The sequence below is a fragment of the Choloepus didactylus genome, chromosome 19 (assembly GCF_015220235.1).
Source record: "Choloepus didactylus isolate mChoDid1 chromosome 19, mChoDid1.pri, whole genome shotgun sequence".
Taxonomy (NCBI): domain Eukaryota; kingdom Metazoa; phylum Chordata; class Mammalia; order Pilosa; family Megalonychidae; genus Choloepus; species Choloepus didactylus.
In genome coordinates, this window is record NC_051325.1 from 14804382 (window position 1) to 14819984 (window position 15603).

The 15603-nt window shown below is 47.1% G+C and overlaps 1 protein-coding gene across 2 annotated transcripts in view; it reads right to left on the minus strand.

Moving 5' to 3' along the window:
* The window catches only part of SLC24A3 (solute carrier family 24 member 3), a 561375-nt gene that overhangs the window by 236954 nt on the left and 308818 nt on the right, over positions 1 to 15603 (minus strand). For both annotated transcript variants that reach the window (XM_037811901.1, XM_037811900.1), the window contains one exon: positions 14876 to 14952. In XM_037811901.1, the coding sequence (XP_037667829.1) occupies positions 14876 to 14952 (77 nt within the window). The remainder of the gene's footprint in view (positions 1 to 14875; positions 14953 to 15603) is intronic.

The window sequence follows — 15603 nt, forward strand, 5'->3', positions numbered from 1 at the left end:
TTTATAAGGAATGAAACAGTAAATCATTTCTTTAGTCACGCAGAGCTCTTTCCAGTTTGAACAGATTCCTCTCCGAGCTGACTCGTCTCTTTACTACACGAAGGGAGAAAAGAGGATTCAAGTTTTGCCATTTTTGGAATAGAAAACTCTGATTCCATTGTCAGCAGTGCAAAGAGTAGAGAAAAACTTCTAGGCGGCCTGCTGTCTGTGAGTGTTCACATGCAAGCAAGAACTGGGAATGAATCTGATCAACTGCACAAGCCAGCAGTCTCTAGGGCCAAAGGGGTTTTATTATAGAAAGGGGGTGTACAGGATCCCGGTGGTGGGATGGGCTTAGAAGGTCTGAGGAGCAGGAGGAAGCTCGAGGAGACAGAAGCTCAGTGAGAGGGGGGAGACAAGGAAGAGGTGAATTTGGAGAGGGAGGCTGGGACCAGACCCTACAGTCCTGATTCTAATTTCTGTGTTTAAAGGATCTTTTGTGGAATAAGGATGCGAGGGGAGACCCATCAGCAAGCTCTTGCAGAGCCAAGCTAGAGATGATGGTGGCCTGGACAAGAGCGGTGCCAGTGGGGATGGGCAGAAGGAGATGGGATCAAGATACATGTTGGATGTAGCATGGACAGGACTTGCTGATGGGTGGGATGGGAGGGACAGAAATCAAGGCTGATTTCCAGGATTCCAGTCTGAGCAACTCGTTGGATGGTGGCGACCATTACTGAGATGGCAAATCTAAGGGATAAAGAGGTTTGCAGGGGAGAATGAAAGCTCAGAGCTCCATTTCAAACTATATTCAGGCTCCATGCATCCCCAGCTTCCCTCTTCACTGGCCTAAGAAGTGCTGTCTGGGTTGCCAAGGGAGATATTAAATATAAATAAATACAAAAAAACCCCACACATACATAAATTTATTCAGAAATACCTGTTAAGGAGTTGTGTCTAACATGTTAAAAATTATTGCCTATTGTGCTTCAAAAAATATTACAAGAGCCATAAATACACATATGTATGTACTTATCATGCGTGTTCAGATGTGTCACGCGTTCATATAAGCACAGGGTATAATTATCCTCCAGCACTTACCCTCACAGAGGGGAATAACGGGTCATCCCCAAGCTGACTGCAAAACAAAAATGATGAAGAAAAATGAATTTGGGCCAATATCCAGGAGAGGATGAGAGGGCCCAGAGCAAGCCAAAACTGCTGGACTTGTCAGAGCTTCAGATGCCAAAGGGCATTATCCTAACTGCCAAAAATACACCTCTGCCTTAATCCCTGCAGTCCACAGTACAAAGGAAAAGACAGTTCTAACAAGAAGGGAAAGAATAAATCCTCAGGCTTCTACCTCTGAGCATAAAATGAAAACAATCAGAGTGCTAATGAAATAGTTGCCAAGACAGATTCCAAGATTACCTTTGGAATCCACTCATGGGCAACAGTCTGGGGCTGTCAAGCAGATCAATGAAAACGCCTCCAAACCAAAGGCCGAATAGTAAGGTCTATTTGGACCTAACTTGTATACTTGCTTTGCGATTTTTAGATGAAAGAGCAAGTCATCAAGAAACCTATTTGCAAACAGCTCCTAGGATTTCTGGGAGACTTGGTGAAGAGAACCTTAGGAATTAAGACTCTCAAACAAAAATAGTGTCACAGGGAGCTAAGCACACATGCCCTAAATATAAGGAATTGGGTACATGGGCACCTTCTTGGGCTCCTGGCTTATAGTGGAAGAGTTTATTTCAAATGTCCTCTGAACCAGCTCCCAGGGATCTTGTTTCAACTTCCTCAAGAAAACTGAGGAAATTTTCAATTTTCAATGAAAATTGAAAAGGCAAGTTATCTTTGGGGGCCCCTGAGACTCCTTCTAGCATGAAAAGAAAGAAAGCACCAGGAATGGAGATAGTTCTAGAAAATTTTCAGGAGCCGTTGGCAAGAGCAAGACAACTACTTGTTTCTCAGGGAAAGGGAGGGGTCCAGAAGGGCTTGGACTCCTGGCTGGGTCATAAAGTCTGGGACAAACAGAACTGCTTAGTTTCTAGTGGCTGGCCCCAAAATGGATCAGCTTAGGAAACCAAAGCTATATCCCCAAACCTCAACTCTGCCCACCCTTAATTGACAACATGTTTAGATGCCTTTTGTGCCAGTCTGAATATATTGTGTCCCCCAAAAGCCATTATCTTTCTTGTAATCTTGTGTAGGCAGACGTTATCAGTGTTGATTAGATTGTAATTCTTTCAGTGTTTCTTTGGAGATGTGCCCCACCCAGCTGTGGGTGATGACTCTGCATAATTTCCATGGAGATGTTGCTCCACCCATTCGGGGTGGGTCTAAGTTGATCAGTGGAGCCATATAAATGAGCTGACAAACAGAAGGAACTCAGTGCAGCTGGGAGTGATGTTCTGAAGAGGAGCTACAGCCAAGAGGGACACTTTGAAGAAAGCACAGGAGCTGCAGATGAGAGACATTTTGAAGATGGCTGTTGGAAACAGACTCTTGCTCCGGAGAAGCTGGGAGAGGACAAATACCCTAAGTGCAACTAAGAGTGACATTTTTGAGGAACTGCAGCCTAGAGAGGAACGTCCTGGGAGAAAGCCATTTGAAACCAGAACTTTGGAGCAGACACCAGCCACGTGCCTTCCCAGCTAACAGAGGTTTTCCGGACACCACTGGCCATCCTCCAGTGAAGGTACCCGATTGCTGATGTGTTACCTTGGACACTTTATGGCCTTAAGACTGTAACTGTGTAACCAAATAAACCCCCTTTTATAAAAGCCAATCCATCTCTGGTGTTTTGCATTCCGGCAGCATTAGCAAACTAGAACACCCTTCATGTGCGGGACTGAGTCTGGTTGCTGACCTCAGTGGACAGAGGATGTGTTAGTTTCTCACTAAGACTGCTGTAGCAATTCCCACAAACTTGATGGCTCAAGGCAATAAAAATTTATTCTCTCACAGTTCTGGAGGAAAGAAATCTGGAATCAAAGTGTCACCAGGGTTGGTCCCTGCTGGAGGTTCTGAGGCAGAATCAGTTATGTGCCTCTCTGCCGACTCCTGGTGGCAGGTGGCAATCCTTGGCCTTCCTTGGCTTGTAGATACATCCCTCCAATCTCTGCCTCTATCCTCATGCGGCCTTCTTCTCTGTGTCTTCTCCACTTCTCTTCTAAAGACACTTGTCATTGGATTTTAGGATCTACCCTAACCCACGATGATCTCATCTCGAGAACCTTAACTTAATTACATCTGCAGAAACCTTTTTCCAAGGAATGTCACACCTACAGCTTCTGAGTGGACATATCTTTGGTGGGGGTGATGGTGGGGACACTCAACCCTCCATAGGGGAAAGGATTTAACTGAATAGAAGTTGGAGATAATTGTTTAGATGCTATGTCTTCATGCCGATATTCAGAAAGGACTCGGAGTCACTGCTGAATTGTGAAACAGACACATCCCTGCTGGAGAGGGTCTCCCCTGTCACTGGATTTTGCAGTGCCCAAGCTATCTGAGCAGCACTGGCATCTTGGAGAGAGATGAGGGATGGTGCTGTGTCCTTGCTTCACCTTGATCTTCCCTGCCTCGTAAGCGAGAGTATCCTGAGGACGTGTCTTTCAAAGAAGGTCTCGTCTAAAAAGTCCACCTTGTTTGACTGGGGTTTGATGGAGCCCTCAAAGTCTTAAACGCAAACATTTGATAAATAACTCTTATTTGTTAAAAGGAAACATTTAGGCTGAACTAGAAAGCAAAGCTGTGCGAGGACAGAGGGCCACAGAGGAGTGACAGGATGCACCTGACGGGGGGCGAGCAGCTCTTCCAGGTGGGGTGTCCCAACCAGGTCACCACAGACCACCAAAAAGTCCACTTGATGGCAGGAGGGACACCTTTTTCTACCCCTTCCTCTCTCCAACTCAGTTCAGACAAGTGGGCATTTCAAGCCAGATCTTTCTTTTCTTACCTTCACTCCAATGATCTGTTTTGGAAGCTCCAGGAGAGACTCCCCTGACAACTTGCCTCGGGGAAGTCACAGCCAGGTAGCCCAGGGCACTCTCCTGTGGCATCTGACTCCCAACCACATGCTCCAGGCCTGTGGGATGGGGAGCTGGGGAGGAGACATGGGGAAGTCTGCCAGCCAGGGCTTTTCAGGATGAGCTCAAAGTGTGGGCATGGGAGGGAGCCTGCTCCTGCTGAGCAGGGCCCAGTTATGAGTTGCAGCAGGCACTCTCAGTGCCTGCCCTGGTCCCTTGGCACGTCCTATTCCAGAGCATTCCAACCTGACCTTCTCCGTCCCCTTGCCTGAAAGCTTCATCTGCCCTCAGATGCAGGTAGGGCGGACTGGAGGTGCCGGGAGGCAATTACCCCCAAGGCAGTCACTGACAGAAGTGGTGGATACATACCCCAGCTCCCTTGCACTGTAGTTGGGCTCATCTGAGATGCACAGTCTACACTGTCTCCCAGTGGGCCCCAAGGGGATCAGTCTCCAATTGCGCTTACTGGTGACTTGCTCAAGAGCACACCTTTCACTGGCTGCTTTCCCCTCTCTGTCTCACTTCCCCCAGATGTGTCCAGGACTGTCCCCCAAATGAAATACTTGAACTGGGGGAGCCAGCCTCAGGCACATGCCTTGGCTAGTGGAGCTTTCCCAGTGCAAATCTGCAAAGAGATTACTCATGCCTGCAGGGGTCCACACTGCCTATCTGGGTTCCCAGCAGTGGGAGCTTCTTTGCTTTAAGGTCAGGCTTTTTGTTAAACTTGAGTCCCACACCCCCCGCCCATCTGGAGTCTCTATATTATACAGGAGGAAAAAGAGACAATGAGAAAAAATGAAGTTCACTCTGGATAGCATTTATTCTAAAGTCTCAAGGAAATGTACACAGTGGGGCTTCTCCTGGGTGCTTAGCACCAACATTTACAATACATGGAGTAGGGACCGGTGGACTGAGTAATAAATTAGACAAATAAGATGAAGCAGAGCACCACCCAGCAGGTGGCAGATGTCCAGTTTCCCTGGGTAAACATTTGGTGTCTAAGCAACACACATGCTCTCTCAACTGAAGGAGAGGGTTGTGCTGAAGCCTGAGATCACCTCTCTCTCCCCACCATTTGGGTGGAGTTCCTCAGAAGATTAAACCACAAACTATCTGCTCCAAAACTCATTCCCAAACTTCTTTCTAAAGTGATGAGAAATCAACTTGTGTCTATGGATATCCAGAAGGACAGAAGTCTCAGTTTTCCGCATCTCCTGTAGACGCAGAGGTTTTGGAGCTGGACCTGATTTGCATAATAATAGTAACAATAATAGGTAATATTTATTCAGCCTGTGCCTCAGAAGCAGAACTTGAGACCAAGATTCCAGTGCAGGAAGTTTCTTTGGGAGGTGATCTCTGGAAGCACCAGTCGGGGAGCAGGGAAGGAAGGGCAGCTAATAAAGCTGTGTTTTCAAGCAAGTTACTGGGATGGAAAATGCTATAGACTGAATCATGTCCCCCATAAAGATATGTTTGAGTCTTAATCCCTGGTCCTGTAGATATGAAACCTATCTGTAAACAGGATCTTTGAAGATGTTATTAGTTAAGATGAGGCCAAACTGAATGAGAATGAGTCTTAGTCCAATATGAACTGGAGTCCTTAGAAGCAAGGAAATTTGGACACAGTTGGAGGGGACAGCCATGTGAGAGAGGCAAAGCCTGACTTATGGACTGCCAGCAAAGCCACCACCAGGATGCTGCAGACTTCGGGGAAAGCCTGGTCTGCAGAGACCTTGACGTTGGACTACCAGCCTCCAAAGCTGTGAGACAATAAATCCCTGTTGTTTAAGCCATTGGTAATGTAGTATTTGTTATAGCAACCCTGGAAAACTAAGATGGGCAACTGGAGCTTAATCCTGCCAGGGAAACTCTGGGTGACAGCGCAGAACACGCATTTTAGTTATTCCCAAGGCACCAGGGAATGGAGGTATTGCCCACCAACTCCTCTCAGTCTGATGCTACTTCGGGGGGCTGTTAATTTCGTGGCACTTTGGGGCTGCCCTGCATTCTAGCAAGACAGATTTTGGTGGAAGTCGCACACAAGTGGCAAGTGCCAAGGGGATATGGCTAAGGCACTATCCACTCAGTGCCAGTCACTGTGCCAAGGGCTGCTCACACATTCCTCCCAGCAGGCTGATGATGAGGGCACTGTATTTACCTCCAGACAAAAAAGGAAACTGAGGCAAGGCAAAGCAACTCGTGCATGGCTATGTGGCTTGGAAGTGGAAAAGCTGAGACTTGCAGCTCAGGTGGGCTGCCCTTCCATGTATGTTCTAAACCATCACTCTTTATATTTTGCTCAGGGGTCTTGGAGGATCGATTCACCAGCAAGCCTGGGTGCAACCCACAGACGGTTAGACTGGGGCCTTCCAAAGTAAGTTAGGACACGTGAGCATGGACGGGAGGGAGTAACTGAAGATCTATTGAAACATAATCATTTACTCTCTTTGTGCTAATCCTTTCTGGACACCAGTTTTAGCTCTTTGTTGACATGGACAAATCTTATAAGGCCATGCTCAGCACTTCTTGAAGAATAAACAGCAAATTCCACAAACTGTTTTAACCATTTTTCTCTTCCAAGGCAAAATCCCTTAACTAAACACGTCTGCCCAGTCGAGTGAGTTGTTGCTGGTTACTTTCTGACCACATCATGGAGGTCTCCTTCAATTTCCAGCCCCCTGCAGCGGCCCCATCTCCCAGATCCCTGAGCTTGGGGGAAACGCCAGCTACAGAGAGGCCTCTCTTTTCCACCCATGCTCCCAGGGATTGCAGCGTCTGGAAGGCTCTGGTTCTGGGCCCAGGAGAGAAGGTGCTGTGTGAAGGTGTGGTGCCTTTAGAGGGGTATGGGGGTGGAGAGAAGGTGAAGACAAAAAACCCTAACATTTACTGAGTACCTGCTCAGTGCTCCCATTTTATAGAGGTAGAAACTGAGGTCTGGAGAAGTTTTGTGACTTGTTACCCAACTTTTCAGAATAGACAAGTTTTCTGACTCCAAATCTAGGCCTCCTTTGTCGTGACCTGAACATCATAGCCCTGTTCTGGTGTCGGTGGGCCTGGTGGCCTGCCAGCTCCTTCTAGCCCCCCTGCTTGTTTAATTGCTCAACTCAGGTCATCCCTTAAGACTGAACAGTGGAGCAGGGCCTCTTGGCCGGCTCCCTTTTTTTACTGGCCATTTCTGCTTCTTGATTTCAAGCTGACAATGTAAGCGAAGGGAGGGAAGATGCTGAAATAGAATTCATTTCCACTCCTCTTAGGGTCAACCCTAGCCCTGTGCAGCTACTTAAATTTAAATTAACTGAAGTGAAACAAAACAAAGAATCTGCTCCTCAAGTGCTCAACAGCCACAGGTGGCTGGCGGCTACCATATTGGACAGCACAGATACAGAACATTTCCACACTGAAGAAACTTCTACTGGACAGGGCTGGCAGTGACGTTGAGTCTTAGAGCTATAAAAGCAAAAGACTAGCCTTGCAAGGACAGAAAGTGCCTCTGGGGCTGTGTTAGAGGGGGAGCTTTGATCTGTAAAGCTGCATCTCTGTGTGCTGAGGGAGGAGCAGGCATGGAAAGAGCCTTCTCCAAGTCCTGCTGGGACCTGGGTCCCTTCCTTCTTCAATTAGTTTATTCTTTGGCTCTTAATAAAAGCAATCACAGTCCCAGGGACACCCCCAGGGAAACCATCCCTTCAGATATTGAAATTAAACAACAACATAACTGGATGAAGCTCAAGCCCCAGGAAATGCCATCCGTTTGGTGAGGCCCCTTTTAGAGAAGAAGCCCCCATGACTGTGTAGTCTTCAATCTCAGTAGAGCACAAGGGTGAGGACAAAGCGATCCAAGCCCCAACCATGAACTGAAGGGAATATAAGCTGGGAGTAAGGTGGCCCCTCCCACTTGGAACCCAGGCTCTCTCCAGAAAGCTCCCCCCAGCCTCAGGTTTCTTCAAGAACACATCTGCATTAGTCTTGGCTTTCCCCTGTGGCATGGGGGTGGTTGGGCCTTGGAGGCTCAATTCATGATGTGCCCCACTTGTGACAGCTCTCAAGGGAGCCACGAGCATCCAGCCACACTGAACTGGAGTAAGATTTGACCCTTCAGAGGCCAACACATAGGCTGGCCTGCGATCCATGGCCTGGGAGGAAACAATGAGCTGGACCAATTAGATGACTTCTCGTGGGGGCTGTGAATGATGACACAGTGAGCAGTGGAGGCAGGTAGTGGGTTAGGAGGGCAGGGGCAGGGAAAGATGGCCCCCAGGTGGAGGTGGGCCAGGATGGACCACCTGCAAGCCCCCGGTATGAGGAGCAGAAGCTCATGTCTTCAGAAAGAAAAAAGATGGTGTGGACAAGGAGAAAGGGAGAAAGGGAAAAAGGGAGAAAGGGAGGGAGGGAAGGACAGAGAGCTTGAAATCATCTAAGCACTGTGCTGGGCTGGGAATGCTGCAAAATTGAGGAAACACCGAAGGAACACATGAAAATAACCACGACACCAGAGGGAGGACAAAGTTTAAATAGCCTCCCTCCTCTCTCTACACTCCAATCAACTTTCCCCAAGGCCTTCTTCCAATGTCAACCAGGTTCCTGTAAAGCTTTGGGGAGCTACGAGGTCATCATGGTATCGAAAGACAGAAATCAGCAAATTCTCAAATTTAAAGAGTTGATCTAGGAATAAGACAGAATTTGGATGGATGCTCACAGAGCAAGTTTCCCCAATTCTCAGACCACACAGAAACTCCCTGGGTGGGGGAAGAAGAGAAATGTAGACGGGAGCTGAGGGGGCCTGGAGGGACCCACACCCTTCCTATTGAGCCCTGGAATCATCACATGAGGATACCACAAGGGAGTGACATCCATGGGCCTCATTGCCAGCCATGGAGAACCCCTGCCTGTGGGAGTGCTGGCTTGACTGTCCAGCGCCAGGCTCCTCCTTACCCCGAGTGTCCACCTCCCAAGTGGACCATCCTGTGTGGGACCCTACCCCTTCAATACACGTAACCCCTAAAATGGAGCCTGGACACCCAGAGATGTGGTGAAGATGGAGACGTGGATGAGAGAGTCCCACACCTGGACAGTGGACTAAGGCAGAACGGCCAGAGGTTTCCCACACGTCACTTTTGCCATACTGGGTAGCCTAAGGTTGACCAGATGGCTGTTATCCTGAGCGCTCAGTGGTAGGGGTGGGGGAGTGGGATAAAAAAGTCTCTTTTGCGTTCCCTAGTTTCCCATGGGACTTGTTGGAGCGTGTCTAGAAGATCCACTTCAGAAACATTCTCACTGACATTTCTTTCCTGGGCAGGAAACTGAGTCTAGACTGCTAGACTAGTTAACAGCCCATGGTAAGACTCACTTATCAGGAATTTGCCTTTATAAGGGCTATGGATTTATTTTCAGGTGTGTCATACTTTATACCGCCTTACACACAAGCAAAAAGGAATATCTGCCAGCCTGAAGAGAGGAATTACATTGAAAATGTGAAAAGGCGGCTCCAAGCTGAAGAGGAATAATTATAAAAGCTGACAAGGTGCACAGAGGGTAGTTCTGCTGTTGGAGTCTGATTTATGAAGGCGAGACAGGTGCCCACACCCATTCTGATCAAGACTTTTTGAACTGATTAGTTAAAGTGTCACTTATTGGAAAAGGAAATAGGTAGCCCAGTTTATAATCTCAAAGATTCAGCTATCTACATCAGACAGGATAATTAGCAAAATTTCACAAGGTATCAACAAACCACAAATAAACCATGGTTCTAGAAAATTATTCACAGTCTTCTCTCCCTATTTGGGGGAGACTCAATGAGTTTATGGAGATGCAAATTTCCTCAAAGACAGGAGATACTGCTTTTAGTGTCACAACATTATAACAGATTCGATATAAAGCAATTTTCTAAGACAAGCATATTTTCTTGGGGATATTCATTGTTGATAAATGTAAAGATCACGTATTTTTGCAATCATAGGGAGCCCCTATATAAAGAACAGTCAGAAGGAACAGAAACCTTTTTTGGTGCAATCTCAGGGTTTAGGGTTTTTGTAATCCACAAAAACCAAACCAAACCAAACAAAAAACCCCAGAAATATCCAAGGGAAAATTAAAGTTGGTTGGGTTAATCAGAAATATCAGTTCAAATTCCACAAAACAAACACAAAAGAGTGAATTATTTACATGAAAAAAAAAAAAAAAAGAAGACAGCTTTGCCATCTAAGATTTAAAAGATTGGGTAGTCATTGTTTAATGGTACATAGTTTCTGTCTGGGGTGATGAAAAAGTCTTGAAAATGGATCGCGGAGATGGTAGCACAACATTGTTAATGTATTCTATGCCAATGAATTAATTGTACACTTAAAAATGGTTAAAATGGCAACTCTTTACATATATATGTGTATGTTACCATAATTAAAAAAAAAACAAAATAGTAAAAATAAAAGGATTGTGCAGGGAGGTCCTCTGATTTGGGGCTTGGGCCACTCTGTCCTCAGACCTGTACCCAAATGAAGTTGAAGGTTACACGCCTTATGTGAAAAGCCAACTCGCGGAGCTCTGCTGGAATGGGCAGTGTGAATTTATGGGCAAAGGCTAAGTCTGACTGGGTGTGAGTGTGATTTGACGGGTCTGGGCACTCTGGTTGAGATCCCTGATGATGGCCAGTTAAGCCCCTAAAAGGACAGTCACATGGTCTGCTCTCCAGAGCTGTCACTGGGGCTATGGGACACCTGCCAGACCCTTGGGCAAAACGGCCACTAAACCACCTCCATCCCCTGACTAGAGGAGAAAGGCCCAGCTCTTCAGGGACCTAAGAATGACTGGATGACACTCAGTCTCCCCCATCTGCTCTGGATGTCCCTCACCAAGGGTATTCCTTGGGGTATCTGAGACTCCAAGATCCCCTGCCCACATGGCCCTATGCCTTTTGCTGTGGCCTGCCCAGGTCTTTCGCACAAGTGGAGGGCAGACCATTCCTGTCCCCTCTGGTCATGCCTGACTCCATTAAGACCCAACCCTAGTCAAGGAGAGATGGATTAGGGATGTGGACATCAGAAATCTGCTTCCCACCAGTATATAACCTGGTGGTGCTTCCAGATGAGGCTCCACAACTTCTCTAACCTCGGGTCCTTTTGTGCTCCACCATCCACCTCTGTCGTCTGCTCACTCCAGACTCCTTGAACTCTCAAGATTCTACGTCTTGGATTAGGGGGCTTCTGTTCCTGCCTGGAATCCCTTTTCTCCCTTCTCCTTTGGAACATGTCTACCCATCCTTCAAGACCAGTCCAACCTCATCCTTCTTGACCCTGATCCTGCCTTCTCTGGGCTCCCACAGCACGCTGTATAGGCCATGTCAGAACTTAGCACGTGGCAGGTGCTGGCCCACAGGTGGTCTCTTCACAGGATGGTGGACTCCTTCAGGGCAAGGGCTGTATTGCGGGCATCTGGCAGGTCCCAGCCCAACACCACCATATTGCAGGGTCTTAGGAAAAGCCTTCTAGGTGCTGAGGGCAGGGTATCTGTATTTAGCTTCTCACAGCTTTGACTCATGCAGTTATCTGTTTCCTGCTGGCTGCTGAAATGTCAAAAATTAGCCCTTGTAGCATTTCTTTTTTCTTCTAACATTCATTTCACAATTCCTGAGCATCCCAAAAGTGCCAGCAACATGGCAGGTGAAGGGGCTAAAAGAATCATTCATTTCTCCACTCAACAAATAGTTACTGAGCAACTACTATGTGCCAGACACCACACAAGGGTGGGCAGCATAGAGTTGATTCTCTCATGAGGCTTAAATCCTCGTGGAGAGCTTAGATTCTAGTAGGAAGGATAACATAAGATTTGGTCCTCAACTTTGAGGAAGACACCAACAACCCCTCTCCCCTGCAAACATGTGCCCGGACAAGAGTACAAATGGAGGCTCCCTGTGCTCTGCCCATAGCCCACCCTCTGCCTCATGCTACCCTGGCTCCAACCTGCACACACGCATGTGTGTGGAGACACCAGGCAGCAAGTTCCAGCCTGATCCACCAGGGTCTCTTCCCTCCAAGAGGCAGACCCAGGCAGGAGGCCTGCACAGGCCTTGACAGCAGGCATGGAATATGTGGGCAGAGAATTCCGGGGTTCCATGTACCTGGAGTGTGGTCGACAGGGGATGGGCATGGGCTCAGGGTGGGCACTGAGCCTGGACCTCAGACTCCAGGGCCTGGGGCAGGCTCTAACGGTGGTATTACATATCAGTCATTAAGCCCTGCAAAGCTGGAAGCTCAGGTCCACTCTTAAGAAAGTGTCTAAAGGAAAATTACTCATTTTTGTTCACTACTCCAGAGAACCAACACCTGCCCAGGAACTTGGCTCATGAAGACCAGGGGAAATACACCCTCTTCTGCCTTTGGCTGTTGATTAGGTGGGTCCACGAGGGAGGAGGAGGTGGGGAGGAAGGACTCCAAGTGATGGCACTGCCTGGGGAGGACGGAGGCTTGCACTGTTTAGGGCAAGAGTGGAATTCTAGTATCTCAGCTGTCAGGGCATTAGAGTGCTAATGGCTTCTGGGGAATTCTGGATCTGACTCCGTGCCTGCATCTTCTCAGCCTGGTGACAGGGGCACCTCCTTGGTGCCAAGGTGGGAGCTGGCATCCTTGTTAATTGCCCAAGTGCATGCAAACCTCCTAAAGGGCAGGGAGGGATGGAAGGGTTGCAGAGATTCTATGTTATCATTTGGTATTTTTAGAGAACATCTTTGCCGGAAAGGGATTTCTCATGCCTTTTGTTTGGGGAGGGTCCCAGGGGTTTTGGAGTGTACGAGAGGGAGAGTTGAGTAGTTAACTGCTTCCATGGAGGAAGGGAGTCAAGTGAGGGTGGCTTTTGGGTCCAGAGAGGTTAAATATTCTGCCAGAAGCAACACACAAGGCAAGGAGAGCAGAAATGGGCTGCAGACCCGTGTCCAGTCACACTCCAGAGCCCAGGGTCTGCCTGGCCAACCTACGCCAGGTGTGGGGGTCTTAAACATGGCCCACAGATTCTCTAACAGGCCTTAAGCTGAGAAGTAAGGTCTCTGTCCCCTCCCTTGAGGCTTGTGACAGCAACAGAGTATGGTGGATATGACGCTGTGTGACTTCCAAGGCTGAGTCATACAAGGCCATGCAGCTTCCGCCATGCTTGCTGTAACCCTCATTCTTGGAGCCCCTGCCATGCTAGAGAGGCCAGGTGTAGGCTCTTCACTCAGCCCTGGGAGGGGAGAAATCATCTTGGAAGGGGACCCTGAGTCCTAGTGGCTCCAACTCTGCTGTTTTGTGCCACCCCCAGCCATTAGATCATCCCACCTGAGGCCCCAGATCCATGGAGCAGCATTTCCCTCTTGTCTTTTCTGAATTCTTGACCCAAAGAATCCAAGAGCAAAATAAAATGGTTAGGGGACATGTTGCTAAATTTGGGCAGTTTATGTCACAGCAATAAAAACCCAGAATGGAATTAAGAGCACTTTGAGTGAAACTGAATGCCAGAGTGTGAAGAAAGCTCAATGATGAATCCAGTCCATTATTTAGCTCAGAACTTTCCGGTTCTGTAGCCATTTCTTAGATACATCTTCACACATACACTCTCCCAAACTCTCCAAATGGGGACAAGACAAATTAAAGACCTTAGAGTCATTGGGTCCGTAGAGGAAGGTTCTATAGCAATGTCCACCTTTAGGAGGCCAGAAGGGAAGGGCATAAACTTTTATTTTATCTACGATGTGACTGTTGCCATTACATTGAATCTACCAATTTAACAAATACAGTCAATTCTCAGTGTTCACAGTAGTTATGTTCTATAAACTTGCCACAAACACTGAATCAGTGAGTACTGAACCACTGTTCCTAGGAAAAACAAAGTTAGTTTCCCATGAGCCCCTGGTCACAACATTTTCACCAACTGATCAGTTCATAACCTGTTTCATGTGTGTTTCTGCTTAAAGACACATCATTTAATACATATTGTTGATTCATTAACACTGAACTCATAGCCAAGAGCACTATAACTCACGCTGAATGAAGCTTGACTCCAGCATGTTATTTTCTCCATAAGGTACAATACAGACTTGGAAACACTAGACAGTACTTCAGCACTATGCTTGGGGCCATTTAAAACAGTGAAATCACCAACCAAAAGCACAAAAATGTCAAGAATGTGGCACTAAGTAATACCATAAAAAGGATGTTTGTTTACAGTGAGAGAGAAGAAAGAAGACAGAGCAAGGCCTAGTTCAACCTCAGCTGGGAACGTGAGGCTTGGGTGACTCAAATTTTTGCCACTTGGTGCACATCTGTGAATGACCATGAAAGCACATGAGTATTAATTTTGTGCTTACAAATAAATTTTAGTGAGTAGGCAAATTTGAAAATATGGAATGTGAAAATGATGATGATTGGCTGCACTTACTTTGTCCCTACCAACTGCCAGAATAGATCTGGGAATTAAGCCATGAACAAAATAAAGTTCCTGTTCTCATGGGGCTTACATGTGAGTAAAGCTGACAGATGAGCAAATTAAGATATAATATTATGTTAGGCAGTGATCAGTGATATGGGGAAAAATAAAGCAGGGTAAGGGGAAAGGCAGTGGCATTTTGGAAAGGCCTCCCCAAGAGGTGGTGTTGGAGCAGAGAGAAGAGAAAGAGCAAGGTTACCTGGCAGAGAACAAGTTCATGCTTTTTTACCAATATCAAAGAAAGAACAAATACAGGTATCTTCCAATGGATGAACCCGTGGTCTTTACAAGATGATTCCTGCACATTTAAAGAGCACCCCCTCAAGGGTCAGACGACCCCCACCAGGACTGCCCACCCACCACCAGCCAGGCCTTCCTTTGGAACCTTCCAGGCAGAGCCAAGAATGGGCACTTACACAGAGCACATGGAGCACCACTGCCCCTTGTCTTCTGTCCTCGTTGGTGAAGAAGTCTTTGGGGAATTCATTCAGGGCTGAAAGGAGAAAGAAAACTGACTCAGTACATAGGACAACATTTTCAGTGCTGTAGGTCTGGGACGGTGTCATCAGTCCTGGTTTTAACACGGGATTCATGGACTTGGATGGAGAAAAGAATCTAACTGGAATCTAGTGTTTCCTTCAGATAAGAATGTGGGCAACCAACCACAGGGGTGCCAGCAGAATCCAGGCCTCTGCCCCAGTAGGCCTTTCACATACATTTTATTGTTGCAGATCTCACTCATCATGTTTTTAGCATTATGGTACTTTTTAGATACCCATATGCGATTTAAAGTGCTAGTAAAAAGGCACATGTATTACTATCATGAAAATTTATCTTCTAAAATTTTGGAAATTTCACTTCAATAGGATCAGTTTCCCTGTGTAATCCTATGTATTACATTGTATGCAGTGGAGGAAAATGAAAAAATTTTTTTCCAATGAGGAGGGGTCTGTGGGTTTCCCTGGATGACAAAAGGGGTCCGTGGCCTCAAACTGGTCTAAGGGGCCTGCTCTAGTTCATCCTTCATTTCCTCCTTTCCTTTCCCACTGTGCCTCCCATCTCTGGGCCCTTCAGCCTTTTGCCTGTTACAACACCTCCCTTGCTGGTCCTTTGCTCTATTCCCCTTTCTCACTGGACCCGTTTG